Source organism: Manis javanica, chromosome 13 (assembly GCF_040802235.1).
Source record: "Manis javanica isolate MJ-LG chromosome 13, MJ_LKY, whole genome shotgun sequence".
In the NCBI taxonomy this organism is placed as follows: domain Eukaryota; kingdom Metazoa; phylum Chordata; class Mammalia; order Pholidota; family Manidae; genus Manis; species Manis javanica.
The window spans coordinates 91,194,658-91,207,244 of record NC_133168.1 but is presented as its reverse complement, the minus strand read 5'-3'; the positions used below and the strand labels follow the sequence as shown (position 1 = coordinate 91,207,244).

At 60.8% G+C, this 12,587-nt stretch overlaps 1 protein-coding gene and 1 long non-coding RNA gene across 4 annotated transcripts; one reads left to right on the top strand and one right to left on the bottom strand.

The window, feature by feature from the left end:
- Positions 1-651: 651 nt before the first annotated feature.
- On the bottom strand, positions 652-3,292 carry LOC140845626 (uncharacterized). Its single transcript, XR_012124471.1, has 2 exons — positions 2,713-3,292; positions 652-2,104 (listed from the first exon to the last, which is right to left on the bottom strand). It is a non-coding gene; the product is annotated as an uncharacterized lncRNA (long non-coding RNA).
- LOC140845624 (ral-GDS-related protein-like) lies at positions 3,212-11,493 on the top strand. 3 transcript variants are annotated; one of them, XM_073220250.1, is made up of 13 exons: positions 3,212-3,429; positions 4,136-4,326; positions 5,318-5,484; positions 5,627-6,042; positions 6,770-6,985; positions 7,322-7,425; positions 7,910-7,979; positions 8,718-8,780; positions 9,124-9,192; positions 9,722-9,745; positions 10,069-10,190; positions 10,298-10,377; positions 10,743-11,493. In XM_073220250.1, the coding sequence occupies exons 1-12, from the start codon at positions 3,292-3,294 to the stop codon at positions 10,356-10,358; spliced, it is 1,641 nt and encodes a 546-aa protein (XP_073076351.1). In that variant the 5' UTR covers positions 3,212-3,291; the 3' UTR covers positions 10,359-10,377; positions 10,743-11,493. The 3 variants fall into 3 exon arrangements, 2 of the variants coding, with proteins under 2 accessions (XP_073076351.1, XP_073076350.1); XR_012124470.1 differs by lacking the exons at positions 9,124-9,192; positions 9,722-9,745; positions 10,069-10,190; positions 10,298-10,377; positions 10,743-11,493 and having other exon boundaries at positions 7,322-7,979; XM_073220249.1 differs by lacking the exons at positions 8,718-8,780; positions 9,124-9,192; positions 9,722-9,745; ... (1 more) ...; positions 10,298-10,377; positions 10,743-11,493 and having other exon boundaries at positions 7,322-8,038.
- The last annotated feature ends 1,094 nt before the right edge of the window (positions 11,494-12,587 follow it).

Sequence of the window (12,587 nt, the reverse complement as noted above, 5' to 3'; positions counted from 1 at the left end):
CCGGCGCTGCGGGGGGAGCCCACGGCCTGCCTGCGGGGTGGGGGACCCGCCGGCCTGCCCGCGGGTTGGCCCTGCCTCTGGGCGGGGATGCCAGGCTGAAGGCGGGTGTGCCCACCGCCACCCCCAGGTCCCGGACGCCTGTGGGGCTTGGGGACGAAGCCCGGCAGCTGCAGGTGGTCACGGTGGGGTGGGGAAGGGGCTGGGCGAGGGTGGGCAGCCGCGGTGAGCGGGCAGGAGGGGTAGGCGGCCGCGGACTGTCTTGTCGTCCCCACTTCCCCCCCGCATGCCCCAGGAGCTCTTTTCTCCCACTTTCTCTCTAAATAAAAGCCTCCCTGGCTTTCTTTCCTACCTTGATCAGTGTTTGCGAAGTTCATTCTTTGACTCTGGGAACAAGAACCCCGGTATGATTTCAGCGTGTTAAAATTCCCCGTTCTGCCCCCTCATTGTTTCTGTGTCCCATCAAGTATTTTATCAGACCTTTCCTGTTTTATATTCCTGTGAATTACTTCCCTTTCCCCTTGAAGTTGCAGACCCTCACCCCTTCTCCTTGGTTCAGGATGACACACAGACCTCATTCTCCCTGCGTAACTCCAGGGAGGGGAGATCCCAGGGCAAAACACCTTTGCAAGCGAAATCAGGCAAAGGGAGAAATAGTGTTCAAAAGCCGTTTATTGCCTACAAGCAGTCGCCCTGCGTCTCCCTCTCTCTCTCTCTCTCTCTCCTGCTGCAGTAGAAGAGAGCCAATACATCCACCAAGCTCTCTGGTCCAGGGAAGCCCTCGCCCGCCCACGTAATCACCCACTGATGGAGACGGACTACTTCTCTCCAGCCCTTGGAAACCCCTGTTGATACGGACCTGCACTAAAGCCAGGCCAAGAGAGTCTGCAAATATTGCAATTTTACCCACACCCTGTCTGTGGAACAGATGTGTATGGCTTCCCTGTATGTACTTAATTAAATTTTGTTACTTTTTCTCCTGTTAATCTGTCTCATGTCAATCTGTTTCTTACTCCAGCTAAGGGAACCTCAGGGATGGAAGAAATTCTTCTGCCACCACCGGTCAAGTAGCTATGTTTACGAGGGGCTGACCCAGGACCTCCATCTTTTTGTTGAAAGGAGCAGGATCCTGTGGAGAAACTGGAAATTATAGCCAGGATTCCTGCCTGGGTGTCACACACTGTAGACCTGAAGGGCCTGTTAGCTCGTGTATGGGATGTTTACAGAGAGGCTGGTCAGTCTTGGGAGTGTTAGGCAGAAAAATAGATATGAGCGGGATGAGAGAGAATTAAGGCCAGTAAAGTTCACTAAAAACGGGACTCAAAAAGCATTCTGTCCCAGGGGACTGAGGAGGAGCAGAAAAGAGAAACAAAACCCTAGTGAATTGGCGCAGGAATGTCTGCTTTGGACCCTTGCAAGCTGCTACTTCATGTGTCTGCACCCCAGTACCTCTCCTACCATTTCCCCTTGAAAAGCCCTGACCGCTCGCGTGTCAGGAGGACGGTGGTTCTCTAAGGCAGGAGCCTGCCACTCCCTCGTTTGCTAGCAAGTCAATAAACTATTCTTCCCTTTCCTCAAAACCTTCTCACTGTGTTTTGTGATTTGACCTCAGGGACGAGGAGCGGGTCTTGGCATCAGGAGCAGCACCCCCGCACCCTGACCAAGTGCCCGCAGGGCCGCTCCTTCAGTGTCTGAGCCCACAGGGCCGAGCTGTCAGGGACGCAGAGCTCCCGGCTTCCTCCTTGCTAGCCACAGGGGACTGTGCCGGCCAGGAGTGCCTGCTGTGTGGCGGGTCAAGCACAAGCCTCTAGAACTCCATCCAAAGTATATATATTGAAAGCAGTACTGCCTTCCAGGAGAGCTTACAGACTGGAGTGACCACCAAGGACTTGGAAGATGTCGGCGTGGTGATTTCCACAGACCCTTATTGAAGTCACTCACTTGGCCTACTCAGAAAACGGACGAATCTTGGAGATGACAGTGCATGATCGTCACCGTGATCGGAGTGTCTCAGATTGCAGTTACTGCTGCACATGGGGCTTCATCTCTCGGTCCCCAAGCACCCAGTGTGTAAGTATTGGTCAGGAAAATGCTCTTTGTCCTCTTCCTGTGAGTAAAGACCAGCAGGGCAGTCAGCTTTCAGCTGGCAAGGAGAGAAAACTACCTCAGAGGCATATCAGACCTCCAGACTTAGGCTGTCACTTAGTCAGAAGGAACCTTCATCTCCTTTTCCTTCCAGAAGCCGTCACACTGGCCCATCCCATTGAGTGCACTACGCCGATTGGACACAGTGATCAGGGAGTACAACCTGTCTAAGCACATTGATAGAGCAGTCATGTGTCAGAAGGTGGGAAATCAATCCAACAAAAATTCAGGGGCTTTTCGTCTTTGAGAATTTTCTAGAAGTCTATCGTGTGGGCATGCCTAGCTCTCCTAAGGTGATGAATGAGGTGCTGTACCTGGACCCTCCTCCACCCCCCACACACAAAGGGCACAGCAGCCTGGTAGACCACCTCGGATTTCAGAGGCAGCATAGACCTCATTTCCAGTGTGCTACTCTGACCCATTTACAGATTGGTCTGAAAAGCACCTGGTTTGAGAGCAGCCTGGATGGACCTTTGGAAGGTGGATGCCAGTAGATGGCAACACCTGGATCCCCTCTCATTGCTGCCCCTTCCAGGTGCACACCTGCAAACGGCCTACCGGGGGACTGACCTGCCCAAGATCACAAGGCCTGAACCCAGGCCTGACTTGTGTGCTGTTCCACGCTCTGTGCCAAGACTGGTTGGCATTCTGCCATCTCTGAGTCTGTGCATCAGACTCACGTGACACCAGCCCCCAGGAGCTGGAGGGGTCATCCATGTATCCCTGGGGATGTCCCTAGGGAGGAATGTCTGGCATGACCCTCCCTGTGCAGGTTGGGACACTGGGCAGCTCCTGGGAGGTGCTATGGCTTCAGCAGGACAGGGAACTGCTGACAAAAAGCGGCCTGAGCTCAGCTCTTGTCTCCTCAGAGCTGGGACCCTGGTGTCATTGCCAAAGAGCAAGGGGAGGGATCTGGTGGAGATCTGTGTACTCAAGCATGGCAAGGGCCAGGAGGGTGGGCAGTCAGCAGCCCAGACGGGCATGTGGGCCAGTCTGAATTCAGGGAGCGGCCCAGGAAATGGACCCTTGAAGAAGTGATGTCACTGAAGACACGCCCATTAGAACCTGAATTGTGACCCGGACGGAACCCAGCTCCTGGTCGCAGACCCCAGTCCTGCTCACTTGACCGGAGGCGCTCGACAGAGCAACATGCGGTCTTGTTGTGTGGAGCCTTCTGAAGGCGTGGGAGTCACGGAAGCCGAGAGGGAGAGTCTTCCTGCTCGCTGTGGGCGTTGGCTGAGAGAACACTTCCAACGCCTCTGTCCCTGTCTCCCGAGGAGCCCCGAGGTAACACAGGGCAGCCCAGAGCGGGCCCCTCCAGGGCCAGGACACTGTGTGACCCATCCCCGGCTGACCTTCCCCCCGACCCCTAATGTGTGTCTGAGGTGGGCATGGGGCATGGGTGGGACTGCCGGCTGGGGAGGAGGGTCAGTCAGTGTCACAGCTCTGGTCTCATCATTCAGGACATGGAGGTGAGTGTTGGGACAAGGTACTTCCACCCATATGTTAATCCTGAGCCCAGGGGGTGTCCTCTCCTTCCCTCAGGGACTGGATGTCTAGGCAGATGGCCCTCTGTGCCTGATCTCAGGGGCACAGTTTGTGGCCCACATTGTCCCCTGAGGGGAGGTCCAGGCAGCCCCAGGTGCCTCCTCCCCAGCTACCAGGTGCCAGCTTTGCAGAGCTCCACCCTGGGGAGCGAGGAGGAGCTGGTGGATGGATTCACCTACTCCACCTCCCTGGACCTGGGGCAGGCTGCCTACACCCCAGGACCCCGTTCCAAACCTGGCAACCTTCCAGGGCCCTCCCAGGGCTGCCCCACGAGACTGGCCGACAGGCCCACTCCAGAGAGCCTGAAACCTCGCTCCCGGGGGCACCGTGTGCCTCTCCTTGCTCACACCCCAGGGGACTGGGGGCTCTCGGGTGAGCCACAAACCTCCCTCGTCCTGGTGGGTCCTGGGTTTCCCACTGACTATCTCCCTGCTGCCCCCCTCAGCGGGAACCTGAGCCAACTCTCCATGCGACTGAGGTCCCCAAGCGCAGGGCTCCCTGGACAGGCGTGAGGAGGAAGTGGAGACAGCGCACGGGACGCGTGGAACCAGCTCCAAACACCAGCTGGAGCGCTCCCCAGGCCACACTACCTCCCGAGGACGCTGACCAGCCGGCCATGGGCCAGTGGCTCCCCCGGTGAGCACCCACCCCCTCCTCGGCACAGTCGGGCCTCTGCCCACAGCCCGCGGTGTGGTGTGTCTTGAGTGTCTCCACATGTGTCTGAGCCGCAGCGTGCTCCTCTGACAGGCAGGGTGGCTGGCGGTCAGCCTGTTAGGGTGCCTTGGGGAACACGGGAGGTGCCTTAGAGGGCCTCCTCTGGCGCCCCACAGGGTAGAAAGGACTGCCAGCTAAGCTGGGCCACTTCAGGGCTTACTTGTCTGTACCCGATGAAATGCCTTTGGCCTCACCCGTCAGTGGCCTGGAGCCTGGCTCATTTGGAAAAGCACATGGGAAGCAGCCTTTGGAACGGAGGCTTGCGATTCGGCTGGGCCAGGTCCTTGTCCTCACTGTGGCCACATGAGGGACCTCTGGGGGCAGCAGAGGGTACCTGGACAGGTTCAGGTAGGGCTTCCTTCAGCAACAATAGGGAATGAAGCACCCACTTGGTGCGGACCTTTGGGGACACTTAGCATAACTCACTGAAGGAAACAGACGCAATACTGGGACCCCATCCCGGGTGGACTCAGTCAATCACTTCAGGCGTCATCCTCAGGTCATGGCCGGGGAGTGTCACAGGTGATGCCCTCTTGGCCTCTTCCAGTAACGGGGGGCATGACGAGGGGCCAGAGGAGAAATTGAAAATATAAGCATTCACTGGGTCCAGAGAGGGTGCTGCCCTTCTCACAGAATGGGGGGAGGAGGCACTTGGGGCTTTCGGCAGGGGGCGCACAGCAGAGCCCAGCAGGTCACTCATCTTCAGATTCCCACGGGCGGGCTGACGGCTGGGGACTTTCTATTCAGGAGGATGGGAGAGGATGGGGTCCCAGGAGAGACACGCAGGGTCAGGAAGGGGGAGGGGCAGGTGCCTGGACAGGCAGGGGAGTGCACAGCGGCCAGGCCCACACAAGGGTGGGCCGGGAGGGCAGTGTGGTGGGTAAGACCAGGCTTCTCACTCTGTCACCCCCAGGCCGTGCCCCAGCCCCTGGATGGGACAGGCTAGGCACCTTGCCTGGGAGCCTGAGAGTGTGCCCAGCGTTCTCCATGGCAGCCAACCTTCATCCATCCTAGAGGGCCAAGTCCACCACCACTTGGTCCAGGAGGAGCACCTGGGGCCCACAGTGGCGGAGCGGGAAGGTGAGGGGCTGCAGCCAGGGGACCACCTCAGGTGGGCTTCACGGACTGAGATACCCTTCAAGGCCATGAGGTCTTTTCTGTCCTTGATAAGGTGTGGGGGTGATCAGGCCCGGGGTGACCCTTTCTCTGTGTCCTGCTCCAGCACTACGTTGGAAGAGACCGAGGCGGCACGCCTGGTATATCTTGTACAACCACTGTCCACAGACAGTTCAGGAGCTCCGTGAGACCCCTGTGCTGGAGCTATGGCCAGTGTCACCTGCCTCAGCCCCTGCACAGCCAGAGGATGTCCCAGCAGTGGCCTCAGTCCCAGTGCTAGCTGTGAGCACCTGGGACATCCCAGGAGTGGTCTCAGGTCCCCAGCTGGAGCCCCATGATCCCTCGGGCCCAGGGCCCAGGGCACCTGCCAGAATGGCACCAGATCAAGGAGAGCCAGACGTGGGCCTTGAACCCACCAGCCCCTGTGCTGCGAGCACCCAGGACATGTGGAGGAAGGAGGAGCCGAACATCCTGGCGTTTCCTCCCTGCCTGGTGGCTGAGCAGCTGACCCTGATGTGTGCGGTGAGCGGAGCGGGCTCTCGGGGTCGGGGGTAGGCCTTCCCTGTGTCACAGGCTGCCCCAGACTTGCCTCCCCTGACGTGGACTCCTGTGATCTGGGCCCACGTCCCAGCTTCCCCACGGACTCACCATGTGCCCTGAGAGACTCTCCTCACCCCCAAGCCCCCACTGACCACACGGGGACAGTAGGGCCGGTCCTTAGGGATCCTTGCAGACCAATGAGGAGGAGCGGAGGGAAGGTGGGCAGGGCCTGGCCGGGCTGCGAGGGGCGGGGCAGGGCAGGGGAGGGGTGCTCAGGGAGGTGCTGCCAGGGCCTTAGGTCCTCGGGCCATTGGCCTAGCAGGCCTCCGCAGCCTCCGCACTTCAGAGGCCCCTGCCATGGACCTGATTGTGTGGGAGACACAGACACCAACAAAGGCCCTGGGTGGAGTTGTTTCAGGGGAAACTGCACCTGAGTGGGGAGTAGGATCCAGGGGGTGGCAGAATGGGAGGCAGATGCCCCAGGATGGGTAGGTGTGAGCTACCTTGTGCTGCAGGGAGGAGGTGAGTGAGGGTGCCTGCGAGCAGAGGCCCTCTGTTCCCCACCATCCTGTGCATCCAGTTCTCGGTGCCTCAGTGGATGCGGTCCAAAGCCCAGATGGCCACACCCCCAGCTGCCTGGGCTCCAGCTCTGAATGGTGACTGCCTGGCACAGGGGCATAGCTGGATGACCCCTGCTTCTCATCCCCAGGAGCTGTTCACGCATGTGCTCTATTCTGAATGCGAGATCTACCTTTGGCACCGGCCACAAAGAGGAATCATTGAGCACATGGTCCCCACCATCTATAACGTCATGAGGCAGTTTGAAGCCATGGTTAGGTTGGTCACCACCACCTGCCTCAGGACCCCGAGCATGACAGCCCAGGACAGGGCCCGAGTGGTGGAGTTCTGGATCCGGGTGGCCAAGGTGTGTTATGGGACGGCCCCCGGGGTCCATCCTGGCGTCTTGGGAGCTGCTCCCCTCCTTGGCCAGCTCTCAGGATGGGTGCCTGCAGTCTGCCCTGCACGGTCCCTGGGCCCTCCTGCCAGGGGCGTGCGGACCTGGACTCACAGACCCCGGGGGTGGGACAGCCATCCCTGGCCCCTTCCTTGGGTTGAGCTACAGTCCTCCACCCAGGAGGGCTGCTCAGCAGGTACCAGGTGTGCTGGGCTCCCTGGGTGTCTGTCTCCTTAAGGACAGGAGTTCATGGGGGGATAGAAGCAGAGAAGCAGGCCACGCTCTCAGCTCTGTCGTCCCTCCCAGGAGTGCCTGTACCTCAGGAACTACGCTACCCTCCATGCCATTGTCTTGGCCCTGCAGAGCCCGGCTATTCGTCATCTGGACAGCACCTGGGGTCATGTCTCCTGGTGGGTAGTCCTGTCCCCGGGACCAGGGCACCTGAGTGAACAGGGACACCACTGGGTCTGGCAGTGTCCCCTCAGTGGGCTGGGACTTCCTGGGAGGTGGCAGAGCCTACAGACAGGGATGGCAGGCTCTTGGGGCCCCCTGTGGGTTAGGTCACGGGTACCTCTGCAGGAATCAGTTTCCTGCAATGTCAGGTGTGGGTTGAACTTGAAGCCCACTGGAGATCTTCAGCTTGTGCTCTGCAGCAGGAGGTCTCTCCCCCAAGGACAGAGACCTGGCCCAAAGGGATTCGTCCCTGGGAGAACTGGGAATGGAGGCCCTGGGTGGAAACATGCCACGCCCACCCCCAGCCACAGATTCCCCAGGGCTGTGGTGGAAAGCCTGATGCAGGCTAGTGGACCTCGTGGATGCCCCAGGAAAAGGGGTCTGCCCCAGAACTCTCCACCTACGGCCATGTGTCTCCCTCCTCCTCTCCCCTCCCCTTAGGAAGAGGTACAGGATGTATAAGAAACTTAAAAAGACCGACAAGGGGATTAACAGAGAGTGGCTCTTCGAGGTAAATGGGGGCTGGAGGTCTGGAAGGGAGGGGTCCTTAGGGCAAGTCCTCTGCCGCACTGTGGCACAGCTTTGGGGAGGACTCCAGGTGTGTGGGGTGGGAGGGGGAAGCTGATGGGGAAAGTAGGGTCCCCCAGGCCCCCGAGGGCCTCGTCTGTCTCCCTCCCTGGCTCCACTTGACTGGGGGCCTGGCATCCAGTGAGGAACCAGAGGACAGACCCAGGGGCGTCAGGGCTGGGGATGGCCTGGGGTCGGCAGCAGGGATGGGGCCTGTGGCTGAGCAAGGTCAGCTTCTCCCCTGGGTCCCCTGAGCCAGTCACTGCCCCTCTGTGACCTCGGGCTCTTCATGTGGACATGGAGGGTTGCCGTCACCCTGGGGTGTGGGCCTCCCTGGTGACCAGGGTCCAGGGAGCACAAGATGCGCTTCAGCTGTGTGCCCCCACGCCAGCCTGGTCATGTGAGGGGAGCCGTGCTGATAGCCGGGTGACAGTGAGTGCTCAGGGCACCCTGGGAGGCAGAGGGACCTCCCCTGACCCTCTCAGGGCGGTGGCCATGGCCCAAGGACACGCATGAGTATGAGTGTGTGCTGGAGCTGGGGTCCCTCTGGGCTGAGAGCCTGCTGGAGGTGGGGACAGCGTAGGTGCCAGGAGGCTCGGGCAAGGCATCCGTCCACCACGGTCTGGCTGTGGGAGGCACGTGGGAGGGGAGCAGGAGCACCTGAGTGTCCTGGGCCTTGCAGGAGGCGAGGGCCATGGTGAAGGAACAGATGTGCGACCTCAGCGCATGCCAGTGTACGAAGCAGGTGAGAGTGGCGTGGCGCGGGTCACGGGCAGTGGGGGCGACCGTGTACCTGCTCCTGGTGCCACCAGCCCTGCGTTGCCGGCACTGGGGGGACCAGGAGGAGGGCGAGAGCAGCTGGGTACAGGGAGAAGTTGGAGGACAGCTGCAGGGCCCACAGGTCCTGGGAATGGCCAAAAGCCAGCCCTGGGAGGGACCAGGAGGGGAGAGCTGGGCGAAGGGAGGGGGGGAGGCCGCACAGGGTGGTCCAAGGGAGCTGGGGGCTGCGGGTGTGGGGTTCAGGGGAGGCTCTGTGGGTGCCCCTAAGGCAGGCGGGGACTCATCACCTCCCCGCCCCGGTGGCACAGGGCATGGTCCCGTTCCTTGGACTGATCCTGCGTGATGCCTTAGAGAAACAACAGGAACATCATGTGGATGTGAGTGACCCAGCAGGGCTCAGGGGGGCAGGATGGTGAGCTTTAGGGAGGGGAGATCCCCCAGTGAGCCTGGACCTCTCAGCACCGGGCCACCCCCATTCCTGAGAGTCTCCCCTCCACCCCAGGGCCTGGGCTTCTTGGAGAGGACTGCCAGAAGGACCCACCTAAGCCCCGGTCCTGGCCCCAGGGCTGGTGGGGCTGAGGGCTCCAGGGGGCAGCATCGGGGCAGGACTGGTCTCTCCCTCAGGCCTTGCGCATGCACGGGGAGGGATGCTGCTCCTTCAGGGCAGGAAGCACATGGGGGGCTGGCAGTGCCTTCCCGCCTGAGGCCTCAGCTCCCCGGTGCAGTCCCGGCTTCTCGGTAGCCCCGAGCCTGGGCCAGGTCCGGGTGCTATTTCTGGGCAAGCCTTCACCTTGGAGGACCCTGGAGGTCCTCCACTTTGAGAAAGGCTGGGGACGTTCCGGCCTCATTTTGGGCTCAGGGGACTGACTGTTTCTGATGCACTTTGGTTGCCTTCCTGCCTTCCAGGGTGACGGGATGAGAGAGAGAGTGGTGAGTGCCCAGCCAGCAAAGGTGAGGGATAGAGTCTAGACCCCCTGGGCAGGACCCTGTCTGGGCCATCCCCTGCGTCAAACATGTCGCGACAGAGTTAAGACATGCGGAGCTGAGGACACTAAAGGCTTTGTCAGGTGGCGGTTGGGGGTGGCATCAAGGCCGCTTTCCTGGAGGAGCTGGAGACCCAACAGTGGGAACAGGCAGGGCTGGTTGGCATTGGAGGGAAGGTGGGTTCCTATGTGAGCAAAGATCTGGGACAAGCCCAGTGCCCCACTCCTCACCCCCCTTCTTGTCTGCATCCTGTCCTTCCTTGGCCCCAGGACTCTCACATCCTACATCAGATCATGCTACACAGGAGGGTGGCGACGCAGTATGACCTGGAGACTGATGAGCTCTTCGAGTCCTTTCTCCAGGCCGTGGAGCTCCTGGACGAGGAGCAGAGGTGAGGCCGGCCGGAGGCAGGCGTGGGCTGCAGCTGCCGGCAGGCTCTGGGAGAAGGGACCCTGACACGTGGCCCCAGGGGCTCACAGGTGTCCCTCTGTCCTGCAGCTACACCCTGTCCTGCCAGCTGGAGCCCCCAGTGTTGCAGTCCTTCAGGTCCCACGTTTAAACTTCCTGGCCAGGGCCAGGTGAGTTTCCGGGCTGGGGCGATCGCCAGGGGGTGGGCTGCTCCTCAGCCTCAGGGAAGCTTCGGGCCATGCTGGTTGTTGGGGCGTCCTAAAGACCGGTGGGGCTGGGGTCCCAGCTCCACTGCTGACCAGTCCTGTCAGACTGAAGGGTGTTTCCCCTCCACCTCTGGGACCCAGCCTCCTCCTCTGTGAGTAGATGATGCTCAGGAGCCTTCCTGTGACAGGGACCCCCCGGGTGCTCGTGATTGACAGGACCCTATGCACAGAGCCCGGAGCCCAGAGGGCAGTGGGGACGGGGTGGAAGCAGGATAATGGGGGGAACCCGGGATAACCTGCCTCTTCTGCTCACCCGCGGGGCCCTGTAGCTGCTGTCATCGGGCCCTCGGCCCTGCTGGTGTCCTGGCTGCATGTGGAGGAGAGCTTCTTCCCCTTCGGGCAGGCGGCACCTGGCTCCCCAGGGCCCCAGTCTGCCTGCTGCTCCTCCTCCTCCCGCTGCTCATCCCGAGCCTCTGCCGGGGCAGCTGCTCTGGCACCTCCTCCGTCGGCCGACTCGGGCAGCTCCCCAGGCTGCCGCTGCATCCTCAAGGACCCGTATGTAGCTGCGGCGCACCTGGCCACCTTCGTGCTGTGTCGTCCCCTCTGCTTGTGGCCCGTTGGACAGAGGCGAGCCGCCCCACCGTGTGGAGGATGTTCCCCTTCGTGCAGGTGGCCTCCCGCCGTGACACCAACTCCTGCCTGGGCGCCGTCAGCCACTGAGTCGTAGCCACAAGGTTCCAGGAATAGGTGGGCGCTGTCCTCACCAGGCCCGGCCTTTCCCGGGATGGACATAGACACGGCGCAGTGCTGCGAGGGACCACAGCCTCCTGGTGCCCAGCGGAGGCATCGGAGGGTGCAGGGGTGGCCGTCTGTTGCACGGTCCTGGGGCTTGCTTACAGGGGAGCCGCCTGTACAACTTCCTACCCTCATCCCTGAGAATTAGCCTCCGCAGGCGCAGTGTGCTCTGGGTGTTGTGTCTGAGGTTTATGGTTCCTGGGGGTTGGGGTCATCCCTGTGCAGAATGTAATAAATGCTGAACGGATTGCCACCACACGGCTCTTTCTTCTCAAAGCTCTGCCCCTCCTGCGGACATCGTGTGCCCCAGCCCACCCCACCCCAGCCTCAAACTCTCTGATGCAGGGTGGCCCTGACCTCCGCCAGGTTGTCCTCCATCCTCTGTCCTCCCCCCATAAGGTGCTGAGGAAGAGCGGGGCGCTCCAAGCCCCAGGGTGGCACACCTCGGCAACACTGGGGAGGGCTGTTCAAACAGAAACTGAACCTTATTTCCTATCACCGATAGATTATGATCAGACACCAAAACTTGTTGATTAGAAGCCACAGGTTGTCTCTTCACGTCTTGAACACCACTGCAGATGTACCCAAGTAGATCTCAGGGCTGCAGGGTGCCAGTCTAGCACTGTCCCATTTAATGAGACACAGCTGTTCCACACATTACAGAAAATTCCTTTGTGAAAAACTTGGAACTTGGTCTCTCAAAACACCTCCAAGAGGTGCACGCCTTCCACTGGGGGGGCTTTGTCTGAGCCCAATTTCTCCACGCTTCACACTTCAGAGCACCCCCCAAAGCTCCTGGGTTCCCAGTCCTCCCCCATGGTGCCCCTCAGCCGCCCATCCCCAGGCCTGGCTGGTGTGAGGCCCCTGGTGTCCCGCTCCTGGGTCCTGGCTGAGAGGCCTGACATCTGCGACAAAAGGCTGGGGAGGCTGAGTGGAGGCACTTGGCTCTGATTCTCCCCACACACTCCCCCAGGACTCTCAAGATGTGTTCACCTTCCCAGGAGGGGAGGCCTGGCCTGGAGGGGAGTTCCACGATCAGCACAAACACCCCCTTGGGGGGCTCCAGGATGGAGAGAGTCTCCAGGCCTTATGCTGCAGGTGGAGCTCCAGATTGGGACTGGGGAAGCGGACGGACGTGGGCCCTCCTGACAGCCTCAGGTGACCAGGTGACAGGAGGTAACATCGGGACACCCAGGCCACCCCACCCTCCTTCCCCTGGCCCTGCCCACAGCACCCTAAGAGCCATCTGCCTACATGGTGGTCCCAAGGGACGACCTCAGGCTCCCCGGCCACATAGGGTGGTAGGTTTGGGCAGGAGGAGGGTAGGCGGGCGCCTGGCAGGGCTGTGGCACAGGTCAGACCTGTCATCCTGCATGTCT

What these genes read in the sequence shown, in the direction of transcription:
- LOC140845624 (XM_073220249.1), top strand. Translation starts at nt 3,292, where the DNA reads ATGCGGTCTTGTTGTGTGGAGCCTTCTGAAGGCGTGGGAGTCACGGAA. An exon ending in GTCTCCCGAGGAGCCCCGAG is followed by an intron (nt 3,430 to 4,135) that starts GTAACACAGGGC and finishes TGCCCCCCTCAG; the next exon opens with CGGGAACCTGAGCCAACTCT. An exon ending in ATGGGCCAGTGGCTCCCCCG is followed by an intron (nt 4,327 to 5,317) that starts GTGAGCACCCAC and finishes TGTCACCCCCAG; the next exon opens with GCCGTGCCCCAGCCCCTGGA.